Genomic DNA, 15,086 nt, shown 5'->3' with positions numbered 1-15,086 from the left:
ATATGTAAATTCACTGCTAAAAATCCAAAATCTTAAAAAAATTTCCATCCGCCTGTTTTGCAGAGAGTAGAATGAATTTGATATAAGTTCAAAAATTATCCAAGCAGTTAGTGATAGTTAACGCCGGGGACGAAGAAATGGCTGACATGTAGGAGGTGAGAGGGTTGAACCCAGCTAAGGGTTGTAAATTGTAGTAAGCGGTGAATATTTGTAAGTTCACCGCTTACTCTAGCGGTGAAATTACATAATTTCAGCGCATTTTACCACAAAATTATGTACGAAATTTGCGGTTAAAAAAACAACTTTTCACCGCTTATCTTACATAATTTTCCAATTTTTCCTCGACCCGGGTACGCATATTTGGCTAGTTGGTCTGGCCAATACCAATATTAGTGTCTGTCTAATCCAACCAATATCAAAACATTTGTCCATTCGAGTTGGTCAATGGTTATTTTTCCGCCTATTCCGTCTAGACGGAAACCACATTTTGGCTTGATCGGCCTGGCAAATGCCCAAATTTTGTTCAGCTTAAAAATTTAATAAGTTAAGCTACTTCAGCAAAATGATTTCTGAAACTGTAAAACTCTTTAAATCAAAAATTTTTGTCATTCAAACTAATTCAAAATTCTTTATTTTAGCAATTTGGTATTTTTGATCAAGCAAATGGTCCCCACAAAATTCTGTTCAGTCTGAACATTGGTTACCAAAGTCTACTGGTTCTGGCCACCAGTTTTGAGGTGTCACCGCTAAAAATCGCTAAAAGATGTAAAATTTGCGGTGAATTTGAGTAAAAGTGTAAGATTTGCGTTCAATGCGATGAATGTGGTGAAAAAAAACTTTTAAGGGGTGAAAAACTTTTTTTTCACCACTTAAGCGGTGAAGGAAAATTGTTCGCCGCTACCAGCAGGACGCGGTGAAAAAAATTTCACCGCTATCATCAGAATGCGGTGAAAAAAAAATTTTCACCGCTAAAATCGCAAATCTTACAAATATTCATCGCGCTAATTTCAACGCTTATCTTATATTCACAGGAATTATCATTCACGTAAGTGACAGATGGCGCAGTGGACTACGAAGTTGGTGAGGTGGAGAGGTTCGAACCCTTGTACGTCAGTACTTAGAACCGCAAAATTTCACCGCATTCAGCGCTAAAAGATGCGGTGACAAAAGTTTTTTTCACCGCTATTCACCGCTAATCTTACATTATTTTTTGGCCAAACCTCGACCCGGACAAGGGCGCTCAAAGGTTGATACAGCTATTATTTGTCATTCGTTCTGCTTGACCAGGGCCCCACTATCAACTGCTAAAGTTGGTTTGGACTATATATTTCTTAAATTGCGGAAATAGTCCTGGGGTATGAAAGACGACAGTTAATAATTGCCCCTTTTCGTATCCTAAGTTCAGTTTAAAAATTCAGTTTAATTAAATGGGAACATTAAAATAACGCAATTAATTATTTTAATTAATTATTATGAGCGAAAATAAATTATGTTCAAATTTTTCTTTCGGCCTTAAACTTGGAATACTTATTTCTAGAATATTTTTTAAGGCGGAGACAAACGATTGCAGAGACAGATCCTTTCTGTAACGTTTGACGAAACTCTTTGCCCGACTCATTCTGCTATATTTTGGATAACTTTTTTTCGTTGATTCAATTTTCCGTTATAGAAAAATTGGCTTAAAGTAGCAACCTTTAGCTCATTTTGGAGTGAAGGCATTTAAAATTAACGAAATTTTTTAATTTAAAAAGTCATGAGAATTATCGGGCTCTGCTATAAGCTTTAAGATCATGATTATCTCAGTCTGCCACTTTCATTGAAAGATTGTGTTCACTTATATCCCAAAAAATGTTCCAACAAAAGTTCCACATATCTTTCAGAGTTTTTTGTACGCTTATGCTGTATTATATCAAATGACCTTCTGACGCCTGCTCCAATAAACTACCCGGAACTGGTTAACATGGTATTTCAGTACTGAATCACGAAACAACAGGCCTGAATTTTTTTCTGTCCATTGATCTGTTCATGTCGCATCTTACGATATATTGTCTGCAGTTTTTACTATCCATGATTCACTTTTCTCGTATTTACCTGGGCATACTCTTGATTTAATCTGACCCTCAACTGACAAATTTGAATTCCGACTTTCAAATACTTTTTTGAGTTTTTTGTAGGCTTATGCTGTGTTATTTCAAATGACGTTCTGTTTTGACGCCTGCTCAAAACAAAACACCAGGAATTGGTTGACATGGTATTTCAGTGCTAAATCATAAAACAACAAGTCTGGAAATTTTCTGTCTATAGTTCCGTTCATGTCAAATTTTACATTGTCCAGATTTAATTAACGACTGCCCGTAATCTGGAAAAATTTAATTGCCGATTGCCCTTAACTTGCCCAAGAGTAATTGCCAACTGTCCCTAAATTAGGCGAGATAATTGCCCCTAAACACAACTGCGCATATTACTCAATTCGTTAATGACAATTATAGTTTGCTTCTACAGAAAGCTAGTGGGACTAGTTACTAATGCTATTTGCTGTTTAAAAACATGAGCTTAATGTAATGAAGTAATTTTTTGTAAGACAAAAATGAGAGAAATGAAACAAAAGTTCCCTCAATTAAACATGAACAAATTTTTGTGAAACTGTTAAAAAAACCTTATAAATAGTAAAATTTTGTTAAAACTAACAACAACCATGTGATTGAAACACACTAATTTTTTTCCAAATTTTGAAAGGCTGTTTTTTGTTGTTGATCAATTGTTTTAATTTTATTAAAAAATTTTGTACAGAAAAAAAATCGCGTTGATTTTTCAGTATTTTTCATGCTATTACATCAACCAGATGCAAGATTCGGCTTTTAAATTTGTGATCAAAAACAATAAACTAACAATTTTTACAGATGCAGAAATGTTTTGCTGGAAGGTCATATGCTCCTATTGTACATAATTGACGGCTTAATGCTGACCTAAATATTTAATCGATATCCTCTGAAGACTTTTTCTCTTACCTTTAAGACAATTACTAAAAACTAGCATACTCGTAGCACCCAAACAGTGTAGCGCCCCTGAATAATTTAATCGTTTTTTAAATTTGAATTATTCAATTCTTTTACAATACGAATGGTCGAAATTAAAAATTTTGGATCTTTTCCGCTGCCCCCAGTCCTATATAGACGAAACTTAGTTAATCCTCAAATATTATTGTTTTGCTACCTTCTGGAAAGGTTACTTGTGTTTATGATTCCTTACCTAGTATAATGCATCAACAACCGCATTTGCAACAATTTTCAGGAAAATCAAAGTAAAACAAAGTAAAATCAATCAGGAAAAACAATTTATACAAAGCACAAAATTCTTAATAATGCAATAAGAACAAGTTTTCGGTTAATGTTTACATTATATGCAGCTAATTAATATTATGCACTTATTAATTTCAAACTACCGCTCTGTTGATATTTTCCAAATGTCATTCACGCGTATTCACATTTAATAATTCATATGCACGCATAATGTTAAAACATGCTCAAAAGGGGGTGCCTAATTTACTGGGGGGGGGGGGGCGCTAGCGGAAAAAATCCAAAATTTTTATAGTAAGGGAGTTTTAAAACCAGTTTTTTTTATAAATTAATTTTGTAAATTAGCATTGCAAAAAGAAGAGATACTGAGATATACTAAATTTAAAAGCATTGGTATTCTTAAGCAGAATGGACGACTGAACAAATCATATATAATTAATTTTGCTGTAGTTCCAAATTTTTCACAGATAATGAGACTTTTCCCGTTCTCAATTATTATAGATAATACAGGCCTGAAGAAGTGCATTTTTAATGATTCCTTGAAGAACCCATATTTTGTGGACTGGGTACAAAATTTACAAAGTATTCACAGAACAGTCTACATAGCATTTTCCAACTATTTGATGTTCCAATCCTAGCCCGTACCGAACTCCAAATGTAAAACAGTACTGGGCAAATGTAAGTGCAAGTCTCCCATGACATATTTTGCTCACTTTCTCGGTTGAAATTTGCATCTTTCAAGCGTATAATAACGAGTTAAAAATCAGTCATGGTGGCGCCGTAAGGAGAACGAACGTCTAAGGAGATGAAGAGGGCAGGTGCAATCCCCGTACACAACTGAAACGCACTTGGAGTTAGTTACGGGAGGGTAAAGACTTTACCTCAGGTTACAAAATTAGGTCGAACAAATGATTAGATTATGGTACAATTAATTACAATTCATTTCTTGAATTGCTAATTAGCTTCACGTCAGTTTGAAAAACACATATAGAACTTAGAGATGGCTATTGATTAGAGGAGTCGGAACCTTCTATTGCAGAATAAATTTCTGAGACCTCCTGTTTTCTAATGAATTTGTTGAAACGGCTAGTTTTTAGTGCACCTGAATTTGTGTTGTTGCATGTTAAACGCAATAAACAACTCAATCATGAAGACAGACAATAAAGAATTATGATGCTTTCAATCGAAAATTTTTCACTTCACAGTAGAGTTTTGACTTTGTTAGAGCCATCATATAACAGTAACTCCATGAGTTCCGGTTGCCACAATCAGACTTTATTAATTTGAGTCAATTTCATTTAACAATACAAAAAACTTAGTAACCTTCTCTCGGAAATAGACACACAATACCAGATTTGAATGTTAATTATAGAAATAGCGGGTAAGATCAAAAGAAATTGGAAAGAGTTATAATATTTGTGAGGGGCGAAGATGGTATAATGCTGATTTGATCATTTATAGGGCGAAATTTTAAGTTCAATTTCGAGCACTGTCAATAGTTTCAGTGGGCTTTGTTGAAACCTTCGCCGCCTGCAAACCGAATAACCTTCTGATTTTCTTACTGTTTGGTTTTTTTCCGGTTATCAGTTCGACAAAATTTGCCCGGAACTTGTTGCCAAAAATCAAGTACGCGTAGAAGTTGGCAGAGTTCTGAACCGCCAGACAGTTTCTTATAAGCGCGAGGAAAAGCTGAAGCTCCTTTTCATCTTCGTACCCTTTTATTTTTGGGATGTTCAGTGCGACACGTACGCAAAAGGCGAACAAAACTCCAAAACTGACGAACAAACTGCAAACAATGATCATTTGCCGAGTCATTTCCCGATCGCGCCGACTTGCTTGCGTCATACTATCTGATCGTTTCCGTTTCATAAACTGAATTTTACCGATTGTTATTGCAGTGGACAAAAACACGCTTGTTATTGGGACCACTCCGCTCACAAACCAGCCAATCACATTGCGAGTTCCGTAGAAAAACTCGTAGCTGATTACTTCAAAACTAATAGCCCTGCACCGACCTGAAACCGGATGTAGTCGGAAAACGAAAATTGTTGGATATGTCCACAAAGCGATTAGAAAGTAGCAAACTAAGGACGCAACAACCGCTACCCTTGGTTTTCCGTACTCGCGATATTTGAATGGGAGTAAAATAGCAATACACTTGTCAAAACTGAACAGCACTGTTGCGTAATATGAGTTCAGAGTTGAGGTGAACCGGAAATGTTGGCACATTGCACAAATGACGTCATTGTACTCCGCGAGCGTCCATCCAATAAGCGGTTCTGCCGTGGCGATAACTCCGTTGTAAACACCGCCGAAGAAATCACTGAAAGCGAGAGCGAACATGAAGGCAGCGCCTGATGACTTATTTTCCCACTTCGATATGACCAACATTGTGAAAAGGTTGCCAAACAAACCGAACCAACTGATAGTCGTACACGAGATGTCGAGAGTGAACACAAGCTTTGCTGTGGCGGGGTAAAACTCTTGCCAGTTTTGAAAGCTGTTCCATTCTCCATTTTCGTCAGAGAGCTCCGTTTGATTTATGACCGCGATGTTCTGAAGTAAACCAGGGGGAGGCACAAACAATGAAAGATCAAACACTTTTACTCGAAATAAATTCCGACAAAAATTGTGTAAAAGAAAACAAAGGTCCAACTAAGGAATTCCGGTTGAGGTGGGTAGAATTCCCTTACAGGTCCTGTAGGGGGTGAGGTAGGGGTGTTTGCGTCGCGCCATAGTCTCCTTACGTCTTTTCGGGCTGCATTGGGCTTCCAAGGGGGGTAAAATGGTGTAAGAGTGAAAGGGTAGAAGACAAATTAAGCCCCCACTCTTACAGCTTTTTTGGTCTGCCCCCCCCCCCCCTTGGCAGACCAAAAAAGATGTAAGAGTGGGGGGTTAATTTGTCTTTTACCCCCTCACTCTTACACCATTTTACCCCCCTTGGAAGCCCATAATGCAGCCTAAAAAGACGTAAGAGTTTTGAGCTGCATTTTCTTAAAAAATCCTCCTCTTACATCATTTTGGGCGGAAAAATTCAACCCGGGTTTTTAAGTCTAGCATTCTCTCAGGTGTGATGGCTGAGACCTGGAGTTTGATTCAGATTACTGCCAATTTGAGCTGCCATCGCACTATCACCGGTTGAAATATGCTCAGTAATCGTACAAATTCTGAATAGTATATGTATAATGCACTGGCTACAAAAGGTTTCTCTATGGCTTGAAGATACAGAACTACAGAAACCCTTTTAAAATTTGGGGAATTTTTAAAAGAATTTATTTAATTAATAGTTAATTTCCTGGACATTATATTATCACTTTCTTCATGAAGAATACGGATTTTTTGATGAACAGATTATATGTCAAACAAATTCCGTTGTGGCTTGTTCAGAAAAATAGTTCAAACACAAAAATTGTGAACAAGAGAATTGTCTTCTAATTTTAACCACATAAAATAATAATTTCGCTGAACCCGGAATTCATAAAAATTTTGACTCAAACATAAACAAAACCAATCAATCTTATTTTTGAGCTAAATATGCTTGCTAAAACTTTCTCGAAGTACAAAAAATTTAAAATGTGGTTCAATTTTTACAATGAGACAATTGCTTCTGTGCCAGATTTAAGCAAACAATATTTGTCACGTATTAAATTAATTTTTCAATAAAAAAATTATAACCAATTTCGTTTTTGAAACAACACGATCAATTTTGCTTGAATAATATATAAAAGCAACTATAAATCAAAGTGTCGCTGAGTTGAATAAAGGTCTGTAGGAGGATTTTTGATCTGGAAGAATCTAATCATGGTAAAAAGCCTGGAAGACATCTGTTTGTGAAGAGGTCACTTGGGCTTGGAACTTCAACTTGGTCTTAGTAATACCTCAAAATACAGACTACCATACTCTTTTCACCTTTATTTCACCTTTATATCTCACCTTTATATCACACCCAGGATATTTGGGAAATTTGATGCAACTTAAACTAAACCTAATCATTTTCTGATTAATTTTTGCAGGTTGTTGTTATCTGGTTGAAATATATGATTGAACCAAGATTTATGACAATCGCAAATTAACCTAATGCATTATACGATGTATAGGTTTGGTGCATTGAGCATTCCTTTTGACTTGTTCCAATAGAAAATGTTTAGGCGCAACTACTGTGAATATGGACGAGTACTGGATTCGAACCAACATCTCTTACTTGCAAGACTAGCGTGCTACCCATTTACACCAAATGGTTTAAGCTCTCGAACTTGGACATCTCTTTAAACAGTTCTCACGTTCTCTCTTGTTCCTCAATGCTTCTTTCCTTTAGCCAAGTATACATTGAACAAGTCGGGCTTCTTGACAAGCTATGTCAAGCTTATCTTATGCACAATTCACATTAGGTTGTTCTCTCTCAATCTTCTAACAGAAAACATTGAATGTCTTAAGAGTTGTCACCTTTTTTAGTCAACGTTATTATCCTATTGAACTGCAGCTATGGGTAAATTTTTTTGAAAACTGGAAAGTATTCGGTTTTAGTGGCACAACAATATAATTATCTTTCATAATTCATTACAATCTGATAATTGATGATTAAAGATCCCATGAATTAAGTGTTAAAATAGCGCATAATTGCTGTATTTACGCATCAATTTCTTTTTCCTTCTTATGCTGCGTAAATTAGAAAGTCATTAATAAAGCAAAAGGTTTGCGGCCACACCGAGATTTACTATAGAGGTACGATAAATTCATTCAGTTGTGTAAATCAAATGACAGGAGCAACTCTAAAGACATAGGATAGTAGGCATCCTAATACTTTGTTACTAAGTACTTTTAAATTATGCAGGCACATATTGGCTGCAAATTTCAAGTATAAAGGCATAGATCTGATGAAATTGCAAATGCAGAGAAAACGTCCTTTGTGTTATTATTTTGCAAACACAAATTTTTCCAGTTCAAATACAAACTTCTGCTGGTACCAAAAATTTGAAACTCTCTCTTGAAGCGAATTTCTTTTTTCGTATCGTACTCACTCCGAGTCAAAAAGCGAAAGCTTTGTAAGATTTTGTAAAAAAAAAATTTGGTTGTTAGAGTATACACTCTAGTATGTAAGTTGTGATCATAAGATGGAGCTTGAAATGATAGCTCAATATAAGTGCATAGAAAGGCTCTCGCAATGTTAACCAGTTGGCTCAGTGGAGAGCTCAGGATTGTAATCAATTAGGAGATTGTGGGGTCGCAACCCGCAAAGGTCCCAAACTTTACTCTCACTATAAAAGTGTTGACATAGAATCAACAAAATGAGCAAAAGCAAAGAGTTGCTCTAACATTTGTAAGATTTCTCAAGCGTCAATAGTGGAAAATCTTACAAGACAAAATTAGTGTTCTTACAAAAAAGTTAATCTTGTAAGACAAGTTATTTCATAAAAATCGGGCCAATGACCAAAATGGGGCAAACGTTGCAGAATTTTTTCTTGCCACTTTTGTGCTTTTGCATCTTAGGGTTGCTGAGGATTGATATTGAGATTTGACCGATCGATATACTCATCGTACAGAGTTGTGAGTGGTATCATTTAAAAGTACCTCCAGCGTAGAATATTGAATTAAAAAATCAGCCTTTTTCAGCAAAAAATTGCCCGAAATAAGCTTTTTAGTCCACTTTGATTAAATTTGCCGAATTTACACACAATAAAAACAACAAACACAATCTTTGTAAACTACAAAGGAGCTAGTGTTGCTTCCGCTTCCATTGAGAGTAGTCTAGAAACAAAATTCTGCCGTTTTTTGCTAACTTTACTCTATGATTATCAAAAACGCAGTATTTCCTTTTGTTCTTTTAACTAACAAACTATCTAGATCTAAAGCATTCGATACAAATGAGAGTTCTAAAAGAACAGTAATAGCGGGGCTGGTTTTGGTTCAATCTTGGACTGTTACTTTCGAAGAAATAAATCTGGTTGTAATCAGTTTGCTTTTTTTAAAAAAACAAATCGAGCTTTTAAAAGTTAATTAAAGAACAAAACAGTTCACATCAAAGCTCACTGTTGATAGGTTCAAATGGTTTTCTAAACAGTTTTAAAATAATATATCCATTTCGGTACTCGAAATGTTATGGTAGTTCTGACTCTTAAAAGTTTTTCTTTTTTAAATAAATAATGTCTCATTGAACTTCGCAAATGTTTTTCTTTTAATTTGCTCAACTTGTAGCTTAGTGTCAGCAAAAACGACTGCTTTTTTGGCCTCTTTTTTCTACTGAAATTTAATCTTTTTTGCGGTTTTGAGCTCTGAGTCATGGTTTTCTGGTTTTGATACTACTAGATATCAATTGTTTTTTGATTTTGAGGTATTGGCCCGTTTCTCATTTTTTTTCTCGTTTTGTTACAATATCACCTAATTGAAAGTTCACTTAGTAGACTATTGACGTTCAAAATAGGGCACAATTGAACATTTAAAAGGCACAGATTATGGGTTTAACGGCTTTGATACCCCTTTCTCGAAGAATCAAATTGAATTCTTTACGATCGTTTTTACCGTCATTTTTAATGTGTCTTGTTAGTCTTATGAAATTACCGGGATAATGACAGATCTCACTGGCATTTCATGAGAGAAAAAATGAGTCTCTTTTCTGATTTGAGTAGATAGCTGAACAAAAAACTTTTTTTAACGCTGTGTAACATCGCATTTCTTTCTTTTTTGTCAGTTTGTTACTTAATCTCGTTACTTAGAGGCCAAATATGACCTTATTTTTGTCGAGTCAGGGTGTAATTGTACAAAATCCAATGTTTTTTACTGAATTCGATATAGTTTTGCTTGCTTCGGCACGGGTTTTTCGAACAAAAAGTAAACTAATTTTTGATTTTTGTCTATAGTTAACGTTATTTTTATAGACGTAAGACATATTCTGAAAAATTACAGGTCTCAATTGCATCCTTTGGAAGAATAGACGGACCTATTTAATTATTTCATTTGAAGCTTAAGGCTTTCATGACTTTGAAAATAATTGTTTTCGAATAAAAAACAAAAGTGTTAATTAATTATGCCTTTTTTGGTCCAATTGTTACCTATTCTCATTAATGAGAAGGCCTATACAAAATTTTTAGCGTTTGAGAAAAGCTCATTTAAACATATTTAACGAATATGGCCTTGCGGCTTCGAAAGCGTTTTCTCGCAAGTTTTATATGATTTTGTTTTGCTGTCTCTTTTCGTTGTTCTTTTTGTAACCGCATTAAAAAATGTTTATAACAGGTCTCAATGCCCTCATTTGGAGGCTTATGTGACCACAAACATATCAGACGTTTTCAATTGCCATCTAATCGTTTTGCTTCCTTTGAAATTAATTGTTCTTTAAAATATAAGCAAAATTTTTTTCTTTGCTGCTTTTTTCTTTTCTGTCTAATTTTTACCGAGCCTTTTTGTAGAGTGGTCTCATATATTTTGCAGTGAAGCAAAAATGTTTTTTTTTTAGTTTCAGTTTTGTCTGACGCTATTTTGAGCTTGTTAATAACTTTTTGTTGAAAATGGACATAAAGTTTTGATTGTAATTAACATTTGTTGTTATTGTTGTTTGATTTTTTTGTTCGTCTTGACTTGTTTTCTTAATAATGACTGATTTTATCAATCGAATGCGGATTTTTTTTACTCCAATGAGATATTTACGTCGGAGGCGATCTTTGTTCATACACATTTTTTTGAATAATACTTGAATTTTTGGGGTTTTCTATCTGTTCCTCAATTGATAGACATTTATGCCAAAAATGTGGATGAGCGGGGTCGGAACTTTATGTGCGAACGCACGTTACTGAGCCTCCTTGTTACACCTAATTTTGAATTAGTAATCTTATAAGAATAATTAATCTTTTAATAAGCTTGTCAAACAAAATCTTCATGTGATATATTGTAGTAATCGTTTAAGATTTAACGTCTTTTAAGAATGTTTTGAGCATGTTAAGATTAGATCTTCTTGACTCTGGAATACAATGAAAAAGTGGACTGTACTTATTCTAAAGTTGCAATTAGAGCAAAATCATCAGAACAATGTACTCCCAGCGGGCTCGAAGAATATAAAGTGTCAAACAACACAATTCTAGAGGTTAATAATCCTAAAAAAGTGCAAATGGTCTAGCAGGGGAAAACATACCTTTTTGCAGTATAAAAAATATGCACTCATTTTACTAACCATGCCGGCAATTCCAAGAAGATCTTTACAGCCTTGAATGGTTAACGAAAGTCTCCGTTTCTTAAAAAACTGATAATAAGAAAAATCACGACCAATTTAGGCCTGGTTCAAACACTGTAATTCTTTAATTAACGTACTCAAATTAGTATTATGTTATACCACAAAGAAATGTATCTTCGACTGATAACTGACGATCTAGTCTCTTCAATATTCAAAAAGAGTGAAATCAAATTTAATCCCAATTCAGGCTATAGGGGAAACTATATTTGCACGAACAAACAATAAACTGCTTTCAGCTTCCCGGTTTTACAACAGAAATGCAGAGAACAAATTGTCCTGACTGAACAATTTAAATTTGCGCTTTTAGCTTTAAAAACTTTTTTTGGTAATTTACCAGAAGTCAGCGAGCGTGTCCAATCAAAAAGACTGCATCTGAAAAGAATTGAAAAAATATTTTCTCCCTCAATGATGGTTTACAAAAATGTTTTGCATAAAATGATGGGAAACATTCTGAGAGCTCATATTATTAAGAGGTAACACTATCTGAAATGGAAATCCAGCCAATCAGTTTCGGACAAAACAATCTCAGGTTTAAAAAAAGTTTAAACCGCACATATCATCATTCGAAGCCAGTCCAATAAAGACAAAATTGATGACAAAAGCTGTGTGATTTTTTCGTAATTAGAACCAAATTTTAGAGCCCAGTTTGAGGTTTCTGACAAAAGTATCCTCTGATCAGACGATTCCAGACCAAGGTGACCTCTGATTTTGTGCAATCAAACCTCTTAATTCCAAACCCTATAAATTTGAAAATACACCGTTTAAGCTCGACAGAGGTCAGATCGGAAGCTACTTCTGACTGGGACCTCAACCTGGAAAGCTAGATTGTGCAATGAAGTAAAATGAACATTAACGAAGCCGGATTAGCAACTCATTCAAAGTGAAACCGGCGAATAAAGAACCCTGAAAAGGAAACAGAGAACATGTGTCTGGCCTATCTCGCGTTTTTCCTCTTTCTTTTCACTCCTAAAATTACTTTATTTAATCTTTTACCCTTCTCGGAGTTCCGATTAGATTACAATGGTTCATATGTGAGTTTTAATTTCATAAGTTTGACTTGTTCCCGAATGAAACATAAGATTTAATGAACCACTTTAGTATCTATTAAACCGAATGAAAACAAATTAGTCAGCGGTCCATTTCACCTATCGTTTTCCACAAAAAGTATCTTAAAGCAATTGAAATTGGCTTAAAATGTGAAATACGCTTACGCAAGAATTGTTTGGAAATAGCCTCAATTTTGTCATCCAATTCCACAATATGACCAATATTGCCATTTTGTGGAATCTGATGACAAATTTTGTCCCTCAGACTCTGCACTTTAAAACTATGGCATTCCACAGTTTCTGGTATTCAATTTCAACATAGTGCATCACCGAGAATTCACGCATAAGCAGTTAATTAAAGTCCGTTTATGCAGGTTAAAATCCAACTTCAAAGACGCATTGAAAACAACAAACAGTGCCATCATAGCCGATATATTTGAACTACATAATGCATGGTTTATTAATCCCCTAAACTCAGTGTGATTTCAAATGCCTCTGAACACCCTTATTTCTAATCAATCGCCATCTGACGGAAGTTTAGCTCCGACAAGCATTGTAATGTCATCTGAGATTAATTTTGTTTGGTTCATGTCACTTAAAAAGCTTTTTTCCTCGAGCAATACAAAAGCCCAGCAGATTTCTTGATGCACCTCGAAGAAAGTGTTTAGATCCTGGAACATCCCTCTGTATTAAAAGTTATCACGAATCATTAGTTTCTGAATATCCCTCTGTATTAAAGTTATCAATATTTTTTAGATTCTGAAACATCCCTAAGTATCGAAAGCAATCAGTAATCATTAATTTCTGAAGAGTTCCTCTGCGTTAAAAGCGATCTGTAATTATTAATTGCTGAAAAGTAACTCTGTTTTAAAAAGATCCGTAACTATTATAATCTGAAGGTGTTAGGACAATTTACCCAATTCCATTTTACCCAATGCCATTATACCCAACCTGCCATTTTACCCAATGCCATTTTACCCAATGCCAACTTACCCAATTTACCCCATTGCTAAATTAACAAGAACGACTACTTAGCCGACTATAAAATAAATGGCCCGTGGGACTTGATATGAAACTATCACAACCGAACATGGGATTATATTGTCCACAAATATTTTAAATCATCCTTCTAATAGCGACTGCTAATTTGTAATCGGATAATTGAACGAAAAGATCAAAGAGCATTGGGTGAGTTGGTATTGGGTAAAATGGCATTGGGTAAAATGGCATTGGGTAAAATGGCAGGTTGGGTAAATTGGCGTAAGGTAAAATGGCATTGGATAAAGTGGAATTGGGTAAATTGTCATGTAACCAATCTGAAAAACCCTCTTTATGAAAAGTGATGAATTATCAGTTTCTGTGAAAAACCCCTATTGTTAAAATTGATCAAAAATTATCAATGTCTTTAAAATTTTTCCTTATAAAGTAATTTTTCCGTATAACATACTCCAGATACATAATTTCTAATTGGGTTTATTTTATAGTTGACTTTGATTTTATTTTACTACGATTTGATGATACTTGACGCGTTGGCTGCCAAAAACTTGTCTTTTGCTTTTTCCAAGGCGTGCTTTGACCGTAATTGTCCCAGTATTCATTGATTAAAGTAGCACCAAAATCAAAACTCTCATGAAATTAAAGAAGTTAACTATACTTCCAATGACCATCCTGCAAAATTTTGTGTATCATAGAATCAATCCTCCCAATAACATTTCCGAACAGTCAAAACGACCTTAATGTACCAAAGAAAATTAACTTATATAACGGTCTAACTCTTTTCCTCGGTGAATCCGTCAATCTAAATTAATAATTAAAATCCTCGGCACAATTGGACATTCTTTTAATAAAAAACAGAATAAAAGCCTTAAAAATAAATGAAAATTTTATGTGAATCAATATTGAAAAAAATGAAATTATTAAAATCAGTTTGAATTCCTTGAGACAAAATCAACAAAAAAATAATTAATATAAAAGCCCTTTTTTGCCCTCTTATAATTGTAGACGGTATCTCAGAGCCCAGAAATAAGTTTTACAAAATTTGGTCCAATTTCTCACACAATTTGACAATTGTTCCAACCAAAAATATTTAAAATAGTACTAATAATACCATAGAGCCTTACCTCAGAGCATAACAAAAAAGTATAAATCAATAAAAAAATATTGTTGAAAAATTATCAGTTTGTTTAATAATTGGGTAAAAAGACCACATTTATCGAATAAAACAACAGCGGTGAAAAAAAATGGGAAAATGAGTGCACAAACGACAAAATTCTAAACTTTGATGCTAACTTGATGAAGACAGAATTTGAGAAATCATCCAATCAGAACTTTATGCGCTTGATTTCCTTTGGATTATACTACTTATGTCTTTCTTTGTCATGTATTGTGATCGGACATGATTAATGGAGTTAAAAAACATAAGTATAGTTTCTTCCACGCCAAATGAGTTTGCAACCGTAAACGAAACGAATCTTTTTGGTTCTATTGTGCTTTCAAAGGAGTTTATCCTATATTTAGCGCCGA

At 34.5% G+C, this 15,086-nt stretch overlaps 1 protein-coding gene across 1 annotated transcript; it reads right to left on the bottom strand.

The window, feature by feature from the left end:
• Positions 1–4,772: 4,772 nt before the first annotated feature.
• Positions 4,773–5,687, bottom strand: LOC142341272 (uncharacterized). The gene has a single exon (XM_075392191.1). It carries the CDS (start codon positions 5,685–5,687, stop codon positions 4,773–4,775), a length of 915 nt encoding a protein of 304 aa, XP_075248306.1.
• Positions 5,688–15,086: the final 9,399 nt, after the last annotated feature.

Source organism: Convolutriloba macropyga, chromosome 6 (genome assembly GCF_964194025.1).
Source record: "Convolutriloba macropyga chromosome 6, txConMacr16.3, whole genome shotgun sequence".
Classification (NCBI taxonomy): Eukaryota; Metazoa; Xenacoelomorpha; order Acoela; family Convolutidae; genus Convolutriloba; species Convolutriloba macropyga.
The sequence above is the reverse complement of the archived record's forward strand: the minus strand, read 5'-3'. Positions and strand labels throughout refer to the sequence as shown.